Source organism: Phyllostomus discolor, chromosome 1, assembly GCF_004126475.2.
Source record: "Phyllostomus discolor isolate MPI-MPIP mPhyDis1 chromosome 1, mPhyDis1.pri.v3, whole genome shotgun sequence".
NCBI lineage: Eukaryota > Metazoa > Chordata > Mammalia > Chiroptera > Phyllostomidae > Phyllostomus > Phyllostomus discolor.
In genome coordinates, this window is record NC_040903.2 from 67969642 (window position 1) to 67984708 (window position 15067).

Consider the following 15067-nt stretch of genomic DNA (forward strand, 5'->3'; position numbering starts at 1 on the left):
TATTTTTCAGTGTGTAGTTTAGCTAATTCTAGGCCTATTGTAACTTTTTCCCCCTCTGTGGAAGGGCTTGTCATTACTGGACTTTTTCAGAATTTGCAGCTCTCCAGTAGAGGGCAACAAATGGAAAGGGATCCTGTGACTTTGTGGAATATCGGTTAATGTTTTTGTGGTGGCTCTTCTGCACGTTCCACTCTCACGTCTCTTCCACACTCCCCTTTTCTGCACTTTATGTCTGTGTGCTCCTTTCACGGTGCCATAGGCTCGAGGAGAGCATGACAATAACTGCGTTAGAAGACCTTCACCACTGTTTCTTTTTACTTCCTGGTTGAAATGACACTTAGAATGTTTTGGTTACTTGCTTCTATAAAATATGCATTTTTAAAATCAACCAAAAAGGTTGGTTGATTTTTAACTTTACCAAGGTCCTGTTTTTAAGTTTTGTTTATATTAAAACTTGTCTGGAAATAGCAGTGTTTAAATACAGTTTACCACATAATTTATTTCTCATTCTCATAAAACCTTTTGGGGATTTGTCCAAGAATCTTTTCCTGCAAATGGAAAGGCTTCTGGACTTTTAAATGTCAGGGGTTATTTCTGCGAATTGGACTATATGTACAAGTGATAACTCCCTCTGTCTCTTTTCACTTAATAAAGAAATACTGGTGCCCTGGCTGGCATAGCTCAGTGGATTGAGCACGGGCTACGAACCAAAGTGTCCCAGGTTCGATTCCCAGTCAGGGCACAAGCCTGGGTTGCAGGCCACGGTCCCCAGCAACTGCACATTGATGTTTCTCTCTCTCTCTCTTTCTGCCTCTCTTCCCTCTCTAAAAATAAATAAATAAAATCTTTAAAAAAACACTGGTTTTATGTATGTGTTAAGAGAACCTTTCCTCACATCCCCAGATACCTTGTGACATCTGTGTTTAGCTATGTGGATTTTAATTGCTTTAGAAAATGACATTTGGGCACTTTCCCCCTTTCTGGTAAATGTTATTTGATCATTAATTTTATTTAGCTGAGTTCAGAATTCTGATAGCGATTTATATTCTGAATTATTTTTACCTCCCTAAATAGTTTAACCTTGAGATTTGACCTTGTTTTCTATATTTACTGTGATTATATTGACTTGCCCAAATAATTTTTTCTTTCTCTCTGTAGGCACCAGAATTTCCTGAGTTCACAACTACAGTCCAAGAAGCCATCAATTCCCTGGGGGGCAGTGTGTTTCCTAAACTTAACTGGAGTGCCCCAAGGGTAGGCCGCTTCAGTAAATCTCTCATTGTTTGAGTAGTCTTTGCTTTGCTCTTCATTTCATTTTATGTCCCCACAGAGGATCTAATTATATTCCTAATTCTAGGGAAAATACTGTGGAATTTATTTTATTTCCCCTGCTATTTTCTTTTCCTGATTTGTGCATTGTACTTTCCTGGCACTGTAAAGTATGGTAAATTTTGCCAAAAGATGGGTTCAGCTTCTTGTGGTACTGATCATATAATAAATCTGATGAAATATATGTTGTGTCCTTTTTAAAACTTCAGCCATTCAGTTTAACAGAGAAATTTTTCTCTATTGAAAATTAGTAAAATGTAAATGTCACAAGATCTAGAAATAGAGCAGTTTGAGAAGTCAACTGATACCTTCTTAAGTAAATGTTTTATTATTTTAACATTATACTGACAAGATTTTTTTCTAAGTTAAGGTTTGTGGAAAAACTTACTATTTTTTTCTAATCCAGTAGAAAACAATTTTATGTCAGCTAAGCTCATTGAAAGAATCAAAAATTTATTTGCATTTTCAAAAATCAATTCATACTTATCTTTTTTATTCTAAAATTGTACTTACAAACTTAAGTGACAAATTGTACTTAATCTAATTTTTATTTTTACTCATTAAAAGTAATTACACATATACATAGTTTAAATTTTCAAAAGCTCTGGTTGCTTGCTACAACAATCAACAAGTCCTGATATACTTTGCTTTACCATTTCCCACTCAGAGGCTTTTAAATATTTTAGTACATTCTTTTGTTATTTTCCTCTATTTCTTTATTCTTCAGTTTTAGGTATTTATTATTGGCTTGCTACTCTAAAACAGAAAGATTTAGCTTTTATCTCCTGTCCTCATTACTTTCTTGCTTTTGAAATTGTATTTTGTTGATTATGCTATTACAGTTATCCCAATTTTTCCTCCTTTGCCCCCCTCCACCCAGCACTCCACACTCTCTCAGGCAATCCTCCCAACATTGTTCATGTCCATGGGTTGTGCATATAAGTTCTTCCATTTTCTATACTGTACTTTACATCCCTAGGGCTGTTCTGTAACCACCTATTTATACTACTTAATCCCCTTACCTCCTCACTCTTTCCCCTACACCCCACTCCCGTCTGGCACCATCAAATGCTCTCCATGATTCTATCTCTGTTCTTGTTTGCTTAGTTTATTTTTTAGATTCAATTGTTGATAGATAGATATGTATTTTTGGCCATTTTATTGTTTGTAGTTTCGATCTTCTTTTTCTTAAATAAGTCCCTTTAACATTTCATATAATAATGGTTTGGTGATGGTGAACTCCTTTAGTTTTTTTCTTATCTGGGAAGCTTTTTATCGGCCCTTCTATTCTAACTGATATCTTTGCTGGGTAGAGTAATCTTGGCTGTAGGTCCCTGCTTTTCATGACTTTGAATATTTCTTGCCAATCTCTTCCTGCCTGCAGAGTTTCTTTTGCAAAATCAGCTCACAGTCTTATGAGAACTCTTGTAGGTAACTAACTGCTTTTCTCTTGCTGCTTTTAAGATTCTCTCTTTATCTTGAACTTTTGGCATTTTAATTATGATACGTCTTGCAGTACATCTCTTTGTGTCAATCTTGTGGGGTGATTCCTGGATTTACATGTCTATTTACTTCACCAAATTAAGGAAGTTTTCTCTCAGTATTATTTTAAATAGATTCCCAGTTTCTTGCTCATTCTCTTCTCCTTTTGGCACCCCTATGATTTGAATGTTGGTACGTTTGAAGTTGTCCCAGGGTCTCATTAGCCTCTCTTGGTTTATTCGGATGCTTCTTTCTTCTTCTTGTTCTGATTAGTGGTTTTTTGCTTCCTAATGTTCCAAATCATTGATTTGATTCTCAACTTCATCCACTCTACTGTTGTCTCTCTTAAATTGTTCTCTATTTCAATTAGTGAATCCTTTGTTTCTGACTAGATCTTTTTTATGCTGTTGAGGTCCTCACTAACTTTTCTGAGCATCCTTATAACCAATGTTTTGAACTCTGTATCTGCTAAATTGCTTATCTCCATGTTGTTTAGCTGTTTTTCTGGAGTTTTGATCTGTTCTTCCATGTGGGCCATGTTTTTTTGTCTCCTCATTATGGCGGCCTCCTTGGGTGTGTTTCTATGTATTAGGTAGAGCCACTTTGACTCCGTGTCTTGGTAGTGTGATCTAATGTGGTAGGTATCCTGTAGGGTCCAGTGGCACAGCCTCCCCTATCACCCAAGCTGGGTACTTATGGTGTACCTTTTGTGTGGGCTGAGTCCACCCTCCTCTTGTAATTGAGCCTTGGTTGCTATTGACAGATCAGTGGGAGGAATTTATCCAGGCCAGTCAGCTGCAAGGACTGGCTGTGACCACTGATCACCAATTTCTGCCCTTTGTGGAGGATCAGCTGTGCAGGGGCAGGGATGTGGCACTTCAACATGGTCCGACTGTCCACTGTGTGTGCAGGCTCTGGGGTTTCCTAGATGGTGCAGGCCAAGGTGGACCCCTCACCTGTGTTCTGCCCAGAGCCACCTGGCATGAGCTATAAAGCAGTATGAGGTGGCTGCCACTTCTGCTGGGCTTAGAGATTCCCAGGCGAGGCCAAACTGTCACCCAAAGGTAGCTGCTGCTGATGCCAAGACTGGGGCTACTTTGCAAGAGGTACAGGGATTGGGGGTTGGGGTTCACTGAGGCTAGCTGTTGCTTGTTTGAGAGGATTTAGGAAATTATGAAGCATAAGCCAAGACATGGAAAAGCTACTGTTAACAGCTTGGGTGGGTTAGTAATTTGAGTGGGACAGAACCTCAGGGGATCTGGAAAATGGGGCAAACAGTGTTAGCCAGTTTGATGGAGTCTCAAATATGGCACCCACCTGCCTGTTCTATGGCTCTTGGGCCGGTGGGGGGAGGGGGACTGAAAAGGCAATGGCCTCTGCCTACTTCTATCTGGAAGAAAGCTGTCCTCCAGCTCTTGCCTTGATGCCAGACACTTCAGTTCCTCCCCGTATGCCACTGGTGCCTTTCAAGCTGCTGTCCTACTTCTGGAGTTCAGAGGGAGTGAATCTGAGTAAGTGCATATTTGGGTTTTATAAGAGGAACTGCTCAGGACTCCAGAAGTTTCTTCTGTCAACTTACTTCCCACTGGATTTTGCAAGCAGAGGTTATCAGGACTTATTTTCCTGGCACTGGAACCCTGGGCTGCTGGGGCCTGGTGTGGGGCTGGGACTCCTGTCTCCCAGAGTATCCTTCCTGAATTTTTATCCACCACATGTAGATGTGGAACCAGCCCATTCTGTGCTTCACCTACCAGTCCAGATGGATGTGGTTTCTTTAATTCCATAGTTGTCAGACTTCCATTCAGTTTGATTTCTTTTGGTTCTGAGTGATGGTTGTTCTATGGTTTAGCTGTAATTTTGATGTGGTTGTGCTAGGAGGTGAGCCATGTTTACCTATGCCTCCATCTTGACTGGAAGGCTAGGCTTCTTCACTACTTTCTATTTTACTATTCTTATTACAGTAATGAGAATACAGTAATAAGAACACAGTAATACTAATCCAATGATTCTTTTCATTGGATTAGTATTCATTGTTTCTAATGTGATTTTGCAAACACTGTGTACACATCTGATATATACTGTACTATGGCAACTTGTTTTCTTATTCAACATTTTGTTTTCCCTGGACTTAATAATTGTCTTGTTTATTCAGTTGCATGGTTTATATAGGTATATATTCTTGTTTTAGTGGAGTTAAATCTCTGTGTTCAATATACATCTTCAATCAAGAGTTCATCATCTTTTTATTGGGAGGAGTTAAAAGAAATTATAAATAAGTTACTAAAACTCACTTTCACTGTATACTTCAGCAGTAATTTAAATCATACCTTACCACTGAACTGGACTGAGGCTTTCCACTTAAGATAGATAAATCATTTGAGTACCTACTACATGCCAGTGCTTCCCTATATTGTAGATAATTGGATAGTTTTTTTAAAAATCTCATTAGTTTTCTCAAAATTACATTATTGTCCTGTGTCTGATCTATCTTTGGGAGAAGTATGTTTAAAAAATATTTCTCTTCAGATTTTATTTATTTTTAGAGAGAAGGGAAGGGAGGGAGAAAGAGAGAGAGAGAAACATCGATGTGAGAGAGAGATACATCAATTGATTCCCACTCATATGCTCCTTAATCGGGTATTGAACCCACAACCCAGGCATGTGCCCTGACTGGGAACTGAACCCATGGCCTTTCGCTTTGTGGAACAATGCCTAACCAACTGAGCCACACTGGCTAGGGCAGAAGTATGTTTTTTAAGTGACAATTATTGTATCATTTTTAGGCATCTTTCATTATGCTCTATGTCTATTGTACCTGATATTCTTACTTTTTTTGTTGTTCATATGTATGATTCACCATTTAAAATTGGGATGGTTCAGAATATCTTACCTTTTCTCTCCCAGATTTGTTATACATGGGTCTTAAGTGCTCTAGTCAAACTTCAGCTGTTTCAGCTCTTACTCGCCAGGAACTGAAAGAAAGGAAAGGATCTCCTTTTCTTAGAGTAGTCAGGCTCTCTAAGAGTAGTCAGGCTCTTTATTTACACCCTATTCTTCTGGCTGAAGTGTCAGCATCTCTGATACCTTTTCCCCCTTCTTTCATTATTAACAAGGAAAACTTAGGGAGATGCTTGGGCCTGAACTGAAAGGTGGGATTTTAACATCTGTGTTCGTAATGAGTGTCAGCGTACAATGGTGATGGCATTCATTGTTTAAAAGTTTGACTGACATTTGACACCATAGCTAGAATTCTTACTTGGCTTTTTTCTTAAAGCCATTGAAGAAATAGAATTATTGTTTTTGTGTATAGGCCTGAGTTTTTGTTCATAGCAACTAACTTGGAATATATACTAAGTAGCATGTGTTTTATTATTTAGGATGCATACTGGATAGCAATGAATAGTTCTCTGAAATGTAAAACCCTCAGCGACATCTTTCTACTGTTCAAGAGTTCTGACTTCATCACTCGTGACTTTACTCAGCCGTAAGTACGTCTCTTGTTCTCCCACGTCAATAGTTTCTGTCCTTGTGAGAGTTTTTCTACAGACAAAACTATTAGTTCAAAAACTGTTATAAACAACAGCTTCATGTAACAAGTCTATTTCATGTTCTCAAATGGCCTTTTAAAGCAAACCTTTCTTTTCCTTTTACAGAAGTTACTATATAATGAATGTCTTTAAATGGATTTTCTATATCTCTGCCCATTAAATGTTTTGGTACTGTTATTATAAAACAAGTGTATAAATGTCTAACTTCTTTGCTTTACACCTGAAACTAATATAAAAAAATATCGAATGTCAACTGGAATTGAAAAATTAAAAAATAAATTTAAAAAATTGAAAATAAAGGACAAAAAACACCCCTAGTATATGCTTATTATAGAAACACAAAATTAGGAACTAGAGCTAAACAAAAACAGGAAATGCAAAAGCACCCATGGTCTCACCAGTTTTATATACTTCCAGACTTTATCTGTTACAGGTATAATATAGATAGATCTGTCTCAAACTATACTCTAATTTTTTTAAACAAAAATGGGATCATATAGTTCATATGCTTAGTAGGATGCCTTTGCACTTATCAGTATATAGCAAACGTTTCTAAGTGATATTAAATACTTAAATGTGTCATTATTTAGTATTAACTTAGTAGTATCCCCCTGGATGGCAATAGCATAATTTGTTCGACCAATCTTACTTACTTCTATTATTATATACAGTTCTGCAGTGAATATCTAATCCTTGTGCACGTTGCTAAATTTTCTTTAGGATGACTTTCTAGAAGTGAAATTGCTGTTTTTCTTCCTTTGCCAGTTACTCTGTAGCTGCAGACCTTGAGTCTGCTCTCTTCCTCACAGGTGAACAGCACAACTGTGCTGTTGAGCTGTGGGTGATCTCTTTGTGCTGATTTTCTTCTGTCATCAAGTAGCAGTTATTCTTGTAGACTTCTTGTCCTACCTCATCTTAAACAAAGCAGTTATCTCAACTAATCTTTAAACTGACATCTAAAATAAAACTCATCACAAAATCTAGAAACTAAGCAATTGAAAATATTGCATGCCATTTCCTCCCAATCCATCCAGTTTATATTTTATTTTTTTATTTATTGATTTTAGAGAAAGAAGGAAGAGAGAGAGATATTGGTCCATTGTTCCACCCTTTTATGTATTCATTGGTTTATTCTTTTTTTTTTTAAAGATTTTATTTATTTTTTTTAGAGAGGGAAGGGAGGGAGATAGAGAGAGAGAGAGAGAAACATCAATGTGCGGTTGCTGAGGGTCATGGCCTGCAACCCAGGCATGTGCCCTGACTGGGAATCGAACCTGTGACACTTTGGTTCCCAGCCCGCGGTCAATCCACTGAGCTACACCAGCCTGGGCGGTTTGTTCTTATATGGACACTGACCAGGGATTGAACCCGCAACCTTGGCATATTGGGACAACTGAGCTATCCAGCCAAGGGCCCCAACTATCCACCTAGTTTGCCCTGCCCATTCATTCATTTTAGCTTCAAATACTTTTTTGAAGAGGAACATGGCAGGAAAAAATAAATTCACTACATGTGAGTTGTGCATCAATTCTTTTGCATTTGAGTTCTGCAGTTTGGGCATATGTCTTTAGTATTACATTCATTAAATAAAATGAGGTTAAGTGATAGTAAGAGTTTGTGCTTGTGTTGGAAGTTTTTTATAAAAGGATTTTAGCTGTATTGGTATAAGGTGCATGGTGCCCTTATTTTAGTAGTAGTGCAGCAGCATTTTCATTCTAGGTGATACCCTGTGATTAGAGGAAGTCGTGACCATCTTTTTTTCCATTATAAAGCCTTTTGATACCTAATGCTTAAAGAGGCCTTGAAATATATTAAAAGTATGCTGTACCTATTAATTTGTCAGATATGGATTTTTGTGTGCCTTTAATATTAGTTGAAGTTAGAGTATGAGGAAATCTCTTTCTTGCCAAAAATAATAATAAACCACTTTTAATTCTCTGTGGTTGTTGGTTTTCGCAGACATCTTTCCAGTGTAGTGATCTTCTGCCTCCTCTTAGCCCATCTTTCCTTCTTGTCTTATGTGAAGTTAACTGTGATTCCAGTGGAAGGTAGAAGTATGAGTCAGTTGTTTGCATTTTGTACTTTTTGACTTTTGCATAGGAAGGAAGTTAAATCAGTAAGTGAATTTGAAGCCTTGAATTAAAAGTGTTTACGCACAGAATACCATCCTTCTCTTCATATAAATAATTGGGAGTTGGCAGGACCTAATGCCAAGCACTTAGCCTTCAGCCTGGTAGGACTGTTATGTCATCCTTTTCTGGAAATGTTTGTATTTAGTTGCAGAACAATTAATGTCTTATCATAATACAAAAATCCTATTGATAGGCCCTCTAATGAAAGATGAATTTTTGTCACATAGTCTTTTCAGGACCCCTTAAAGATGAAATTAAGAGTATAATCCTTACCCTGGCTGAGTAGCTCAGTTGGTTAGGGTATTGTCCTAATACACCAGGGTTGAGGGTTTTTCCCAGTCAGGGCACATACAGGAATCACAGGAGTCAACCAGTGACTGCATAAATGAGTGGAACAACAGATTGATGTTTCTCTCTCTAAAATCAATAAATTAAAAATAAAAATATAATTCTTTAAATGGATAGGGTGATATTAGTGCTATAATCTGATTCATTCCTTCTATCGGTTAGAAGATTGAGGCCTAAAACTATTGAGTAATTGTTCCCACAAGCTAATTAGGATTCAGAGTCTGGAGATGGGTAATGTCTAGGGCTAGTCCGCAGCTCAGCATGGTGACAGGACCCAGGCTCCTTCAGTCTGTCCCTGCTGCCACCCTTGGCTGTTGGCTTGGTATTTGGGTTTATCACCTAGTGGTTACAAGATTGCTGCTACAGCTTCAGGTATCACATACAGACATGACTATATTGGAATCAAAAATAAGGTGTGTTTCTTCTAATTCTTTCTATGTGAGCAAGTAAAGCATTCTGGAAGCTTCCCAGTAGGATTCCTTTCAGACTCATTCTTCATACAGTTCCCCAGCCCAATCCAGTACTTGGCAGAGGGACCCGAAATGCCATGATTGGTTTAGACCAGGGGCCCTCAAACTTTTGCAGCATCAGAATGATCTGGGGAGTCTGATAAAACACAGATTGCCCCACCCCCAGAGTTTCTGGTTCAGTAGGCTGGGAGTGGTACCAAAGAATATAATTTCCAGCATGTCCCCAAATGATCCTGATGCTGCTGGTCCAGGCTCTTGCCTTGAGGATTACTTAGGTTAGTCCACATGTGTGTCCCTGGCATCCTGGAGGGGATGGTGGGACACAAGAGCTTTCTGATTGGAACAGTCACAATTCCATTAGCAAGGGTGCAGGTTGGGGACAGCTAGGGGATTGGCCTTCCATATTGTCTACCACTGGTGTAATTTTATGTAGAATGTTAAGTACTCTTACTTTTTCTGTTCCTCTAATGGTTGTTGTATCCAAGGAGCTTTAAAACATGGAAGTTGAACTAGGACACATTTAACATCATCTGTCTACATTGTACTTGCTGAGTGTATTATTTATTTCCCCAATTATAAACATTCTGTGTGATTAGATTTATTGAGTTATAAAGCTTCTTTTTTTTTAAAAAGATTTCATTTTAAAAGATTATACTTATTTTATCTTTTGAGAGAGGGGAGGGGAAGGAGAAAGAGAGAGAAAAACATTGATGTAAGAAACATTAATCGGTTGCCTCTCATACGCACCTTGAGTGGGACTGAACCCACAACCTAGGCAAGCACCCTGACTGGGAATCAAACCGGCAACTTTTGCTTTGTGGGATGATGCCCAACCAACTGAGCCATACCGACCAGGGCCATAAGGATGCTTCCATTAATTGTTTTATTGATTAAGTCTCACTTTAGTAGGCCAAGGCAAGAAAAAATATCTGATATTCACTTGGCAGTTAGAAGAAAGGGCTGAATGAATATAAAAAATTAATCCATTAATTTTTTTCTTGAGGGGTTTGTGACTAAGGAGATTTAACTAGAGATCAGGAAATTTCACTTGCCTTAGTAATTTATACACAGCAATTTCAAAATAATTTTTATACATTTGTTTCTGAAGATTATCACCAAACTGGTTATTAGTCCTAAAATTCAGCATCAAAGAATTGCAGGAATAAAATTTTGTGTATAAGCTGGACCTAAAGGAAACTTTATTTTGTGATTTTTAAAGGCCTGTTTATTTAGGTGACAATTTTTCTGCTTTAGGTTGTTTTTGAAGAAAAATTCTATGAAAATTAGTATGAACATACCTAATTACCCTTAATTCATTGTCATTTTACTTTTGTCTTTCCGTTCCTGCCACCAGTGAAATCTGAAGAAATAGAATCTGTGTAGCAGAACTCTCATTTTGCTTCCTGGTGAGCAATAAAAGCTACAACACCAGAATTTTGGTGCCAATTGCCCCCTGGCTCTGGTTTGCTTGGTTTTTTGTTTTCCTGGCCAAGATTTGATTTTTGTTCTCTTATACATAGGAGTTACTTACTGTGAGGTATAATGCTGTAACTTTCCAACTTTTTTTAGAAAAGCTTACCACTGAGGACGTTCCCCTAGTATATCTACGGTGATGTGCCACTTTAAAGCATTCATGGTTTTGTTTTCTGCCACTTTATAAAGCTTTAATGGGGATGTTTTCTCATTACTATAAAAGTGGTGAAACTGATCTCAGTCAATGGATTTAGGTAATTCCTAAGTTGTCTCGAGTAAATTCGTGTAGATATTATTCTCAACACATACTAATACTGTTGACTTTCCTCCCCACATTCCTGCCACATTGGCTCATAGTAGAGTTAGAACCCACACCATTTGAGTAATAAATATTGTAAACCAGTGCTCAGATATTACACCTTACCCCAAACAAATGGGATTCGTCTTCAACTTAAACATTTTCCACTAGAGTCCTCTCTTACCGACATACAACATTCTTTCAGTATTTTGGCTGAGCTCCTGAAAATATTGACCTTTACAGTCAGTTTTAACTAGATGGCTCTCTACTTTCCTGTCCTTTCAGGAATGAAAACTTGGCTATCTCGTTAATCATCTTAGTAAGAAAAGCTTTGTGTAGTAACCTCACATGTCACATATGTTCTCACTTATACCTGGAACCTAGTCACGTTTTTAAAATAACATTAAATGTTAAACCAATCAACACTTAAATGCTATGTGATAATAAAGGCATATATGAATTGAAGTATATATCTGTTTTATTTTTTTAAGATTCTATTTATTTAACTTTAGAGAGAGGGGAAGGGAGGGAGAAAGAGAAGGAGAGAAACATCAATGTGTGGTTGCCTTTCACACACCCCCTACTGGGGGACGTGGCCCACAACCCAGGCATGTGCCCTTACTGGGAATCGAACCAGCAACCCTTTGGTTTGCAGGCCAGTGCTCAATCCACTGAGCCACACCAGTTGGGGCCTGTAATCTGTTTTAAAGTAGCAGTTAAGAGGGTTAACCAAGTTTTGAAATAATTTATGGGAATATAGAAACATTAAAAAATTAGATAACAGAGCATTTGAGATCTTGATGCCCAACCTTTTCCTCAATTTCTCTCAAATAAATGCATATAAAAATTAAGAACAAAATAGATAACAAAGACCTAGGTTTTAGAATTGTTCCTTTTGGTTTTCCTATAGCATTTTTAAAATAGGTAGGTAGGAACTTTAATTTACCTTGTTCTTTATAGAATATTATAATAATAAAGAGTATCCTGTATTATCAGATTTATAAAAATATGGCCCCCCCTAGTTAAAATCACATTTCAGAAATGAAAGTGGTAGTAGTCCTGTTACCATATTAACCATTGAGATAATGTGGCATTATTGCTTATTTGCATTCCTTTGTCATTTCTCTCCTTTCATCTGTTTATTTTAGATACATTTAAATTAAGAAAAGATAGGCAATCAGTCTTATCATGATCATGATGTATTGGTTAGCTGGAAGCTAAAAATACTAGTTTAAAAAAATTCTTACCCAAGGATATGTTAATTTGAGAGAGTGGGAAACATTGATTGGTTGCCTCTTGTACGCACCCTGATCAGGGGTCAAGCCTGCAACCTTTTGGCTTATGTGACAATGCTCCAACTAACTGAGCCACCTAGGCAGGACCAAAATATTAACTTTTAACTTTTATATTTTATTTATTTTTAGAGAGAGGGGAAGGGAAGGAGAGAAACATCAGTGTGCAAGAGAAAGGTTGCCTCTTGCATGCCTCCAACTGGGGACCTGGCCTGCAGCCCAGGCATGTGCCCTGATTGGGAATCAGACCTTCTAGTTGGCAAGCCGGCAGGCATCCAGTCCACTGGGCCACACCAACCAGGGCTAAAATACTAACTTCTAAAGTGAACTTGAATTGGCTTCTTATTATAAAAGCAACACATGTGTACTTTGTACTTTTATGTATTTTTAAGTTTCTTAAATTGAAAGGCAAAAGTAATATATGTTCAGTTTGATAGAAATACTCAGATGTTAGAAATACTATAGATAAACTGCAGAAGAAAGTAACAGTCACTGCTGGAAAAGAACGACTATTAATATTTTGGTAGTTATCATGGTGTTGTATTCCCCTGTATGTTTTAAAAAATGAAATTGTACTGTGTATAAGTTTGTGATATTTTTTGTTACTTAACATATGCTATATTGTGAACATTTTTCTATCATGAAAAATTCTTCTACTGCATAGTATTTTATCCCTCATAATACTGTATGGATCTTTTACATATTTTTCATCTTTTCACTCAGAATTTAAAGAGGTTGAAGAAAATGGTTTAAGGATAAAATGAATTTTTATGATAGAATTTACAAAATAATTAGCATTTTTACTAGTTAAAATGTTAAGGCTATTAAAATGGGGGGGGGAGGTGAGGGAATCTTTTGAAATGATCAAGGACTTTGGATCCTTATTTAGCCACAGATTCAGTGGTTTTATACAGTGGCCACTTCATAGCAGCTGCAAAATTGCTAAATCCTGCCATGACTTTAGTGGATTTTAGGCATGCCTGGCTGACTCTTTCTAGCGGAAGCCATTGGTTTAAAGGCCATGTTTGGGCTCCTGGCCACTCAGACTTGATGCTTCCTCTCATTTCCTTGTTTCTTAGTTTCCCCCAAAATGGTGCAGATCTATAAAAGAGTCCTAACTGGCCAATGGGTATCTCATATTCATTTTCCCAAGAACCAGATACTCCTTAGAATCACCTTTTCCAAGGTGTATGTGTCCAGTTTCTATCTTGGACCCATGACACTGGGTAGAATCTCTTGGAATGCGTTTTGCAGAAACAAACCCAGATCATTCCAATATGCACTCATTTTCAAACTTGCATTCTGACACATCTTGAGGTTCAATATGTAGCTCAGATGGATACCTGGAAACAAAGGCACAAAGGGAAGAGAAGGAGACATGGCATGATGTCTACAAATGTGTACAGAGAGCTTGAGAAGTCACCTAATTCTACCTACCAGTTTACTGCTGAGGCAGCTAAGATCTAACCAGAGAAGTTAATTGACTTTTCCAAGCTTGTATGATGCTATTTCAGAACTGAAGATCCAGATTTTGACTTTTTAAACCTCTGCTGTTGTTTTTTGTATTCCTTGGAACATTCTCCTCTTCTTTATATAGAAATTCAGGATATTTTACTTGTCCCTATACAGGCCATGCATCTAAAGATAATTTTCTTAAATGGTAGAAAATACATAGCAGGGATAATTATTTTTATCCCTAAAAATAATTATTAACTTCTTAGTTTATGACCTTAATTTTGATTAACATAAAACAATCTATGAGATTAATTTTCTTTTAAAAATTTTAAGTAAATTAAAACTAGTTTTTTGGTTTTAGATGGTAACTTCTAGGGTAACATAATTTTAAATTAGTTTGATTTGAAGCAAGGGATTTTTGCTTTTCAGAGAGAAAAATTAGTTTTACAATAGCACCAGTATGCTTAAATGTATACAAACAGAAGTTTTACAAATTGTTCTTTTAGAAAAGCCATGTTGTTATGGAAATAGGATTTGGTTAATGGTTTATCTTCTTTTTCTTTTATAGTAGTGGTACTGCTTGAGCCTAAATGCCTGCTGCTGTTTATGTGTGTGTTTTTTTAATTGAAATTCTGAGAGCTTTAACAGTGGCTCTAGGACCTTCATACTAGAGGGAAGTGGTGCAACACGTGGCTGAGTGCACTCACTTGACGTTTCATCTTGGTGTCCTAATGTGATACATGTGGATAATAATAATAGCACTTTCTCATCAGATTATAGTGAGGATTAAATGAATAGCAAATGCAAGATGCTTCATGTGGTGTCTGTTCACTAACAGAGAGAGAACCCACTTTAACAAAGTGTCCTCTGTGTACCTTCTTTTGCAACTCATATTCTATCAGTCAGTGCCCCATTATTAAAATAAAAATTCTTATTCCTGAGGATTTTGGCCAATCAAATAAATTAGAATTGCTGTTGTTTGTAGTATAAATCATAAGTGATCTCAGATAATTCTGGCCTAATCAAACATTTAGGGAAATTTAAAAGGGAATTGCTTTTTAAACTCAGTTTTACTTGTGAATTGCTTAAGACATCTTTAAAGGTATTTTTGTTTTGTTTGTGTATTGTTTTTACAAAAATTTCTCTTGACCTCAAGTTTTCCTCTTTGCTGGCATTCCCAAGGCTTCTGCCATCTGCCTGAAGTGACCACTTCTGCTTTCTTTTTGTGTTTCTTTTCTTT

At 37.1% G+C, this 15067-nt stretch overlaps 1 protein-coding gene across 1 annotated transcript in view; it reads left to right on the top strand.

Annotated features, from left to right (window-relative positions):
- CDC123 (cell division cycle 123) overlaps positions 1-15067 on the top strand; it is a 51646-nt gene that overhangs the window by 14932 nt on the left and 21647 nt on the right. Inside the window, exons 5-6 of the mRNA XM_028507354.2 lie at positions 1159-1254; positions 6189-6295. Of these exons, the coding sequence (XP_028363155.1) occupies positions 1159-1254; positions 6189-6295 (203 nt within the window). The remainder of the gene's footprint in view (positions 1-1158; positions 1255-6188; positions 6296-15067) is intronic.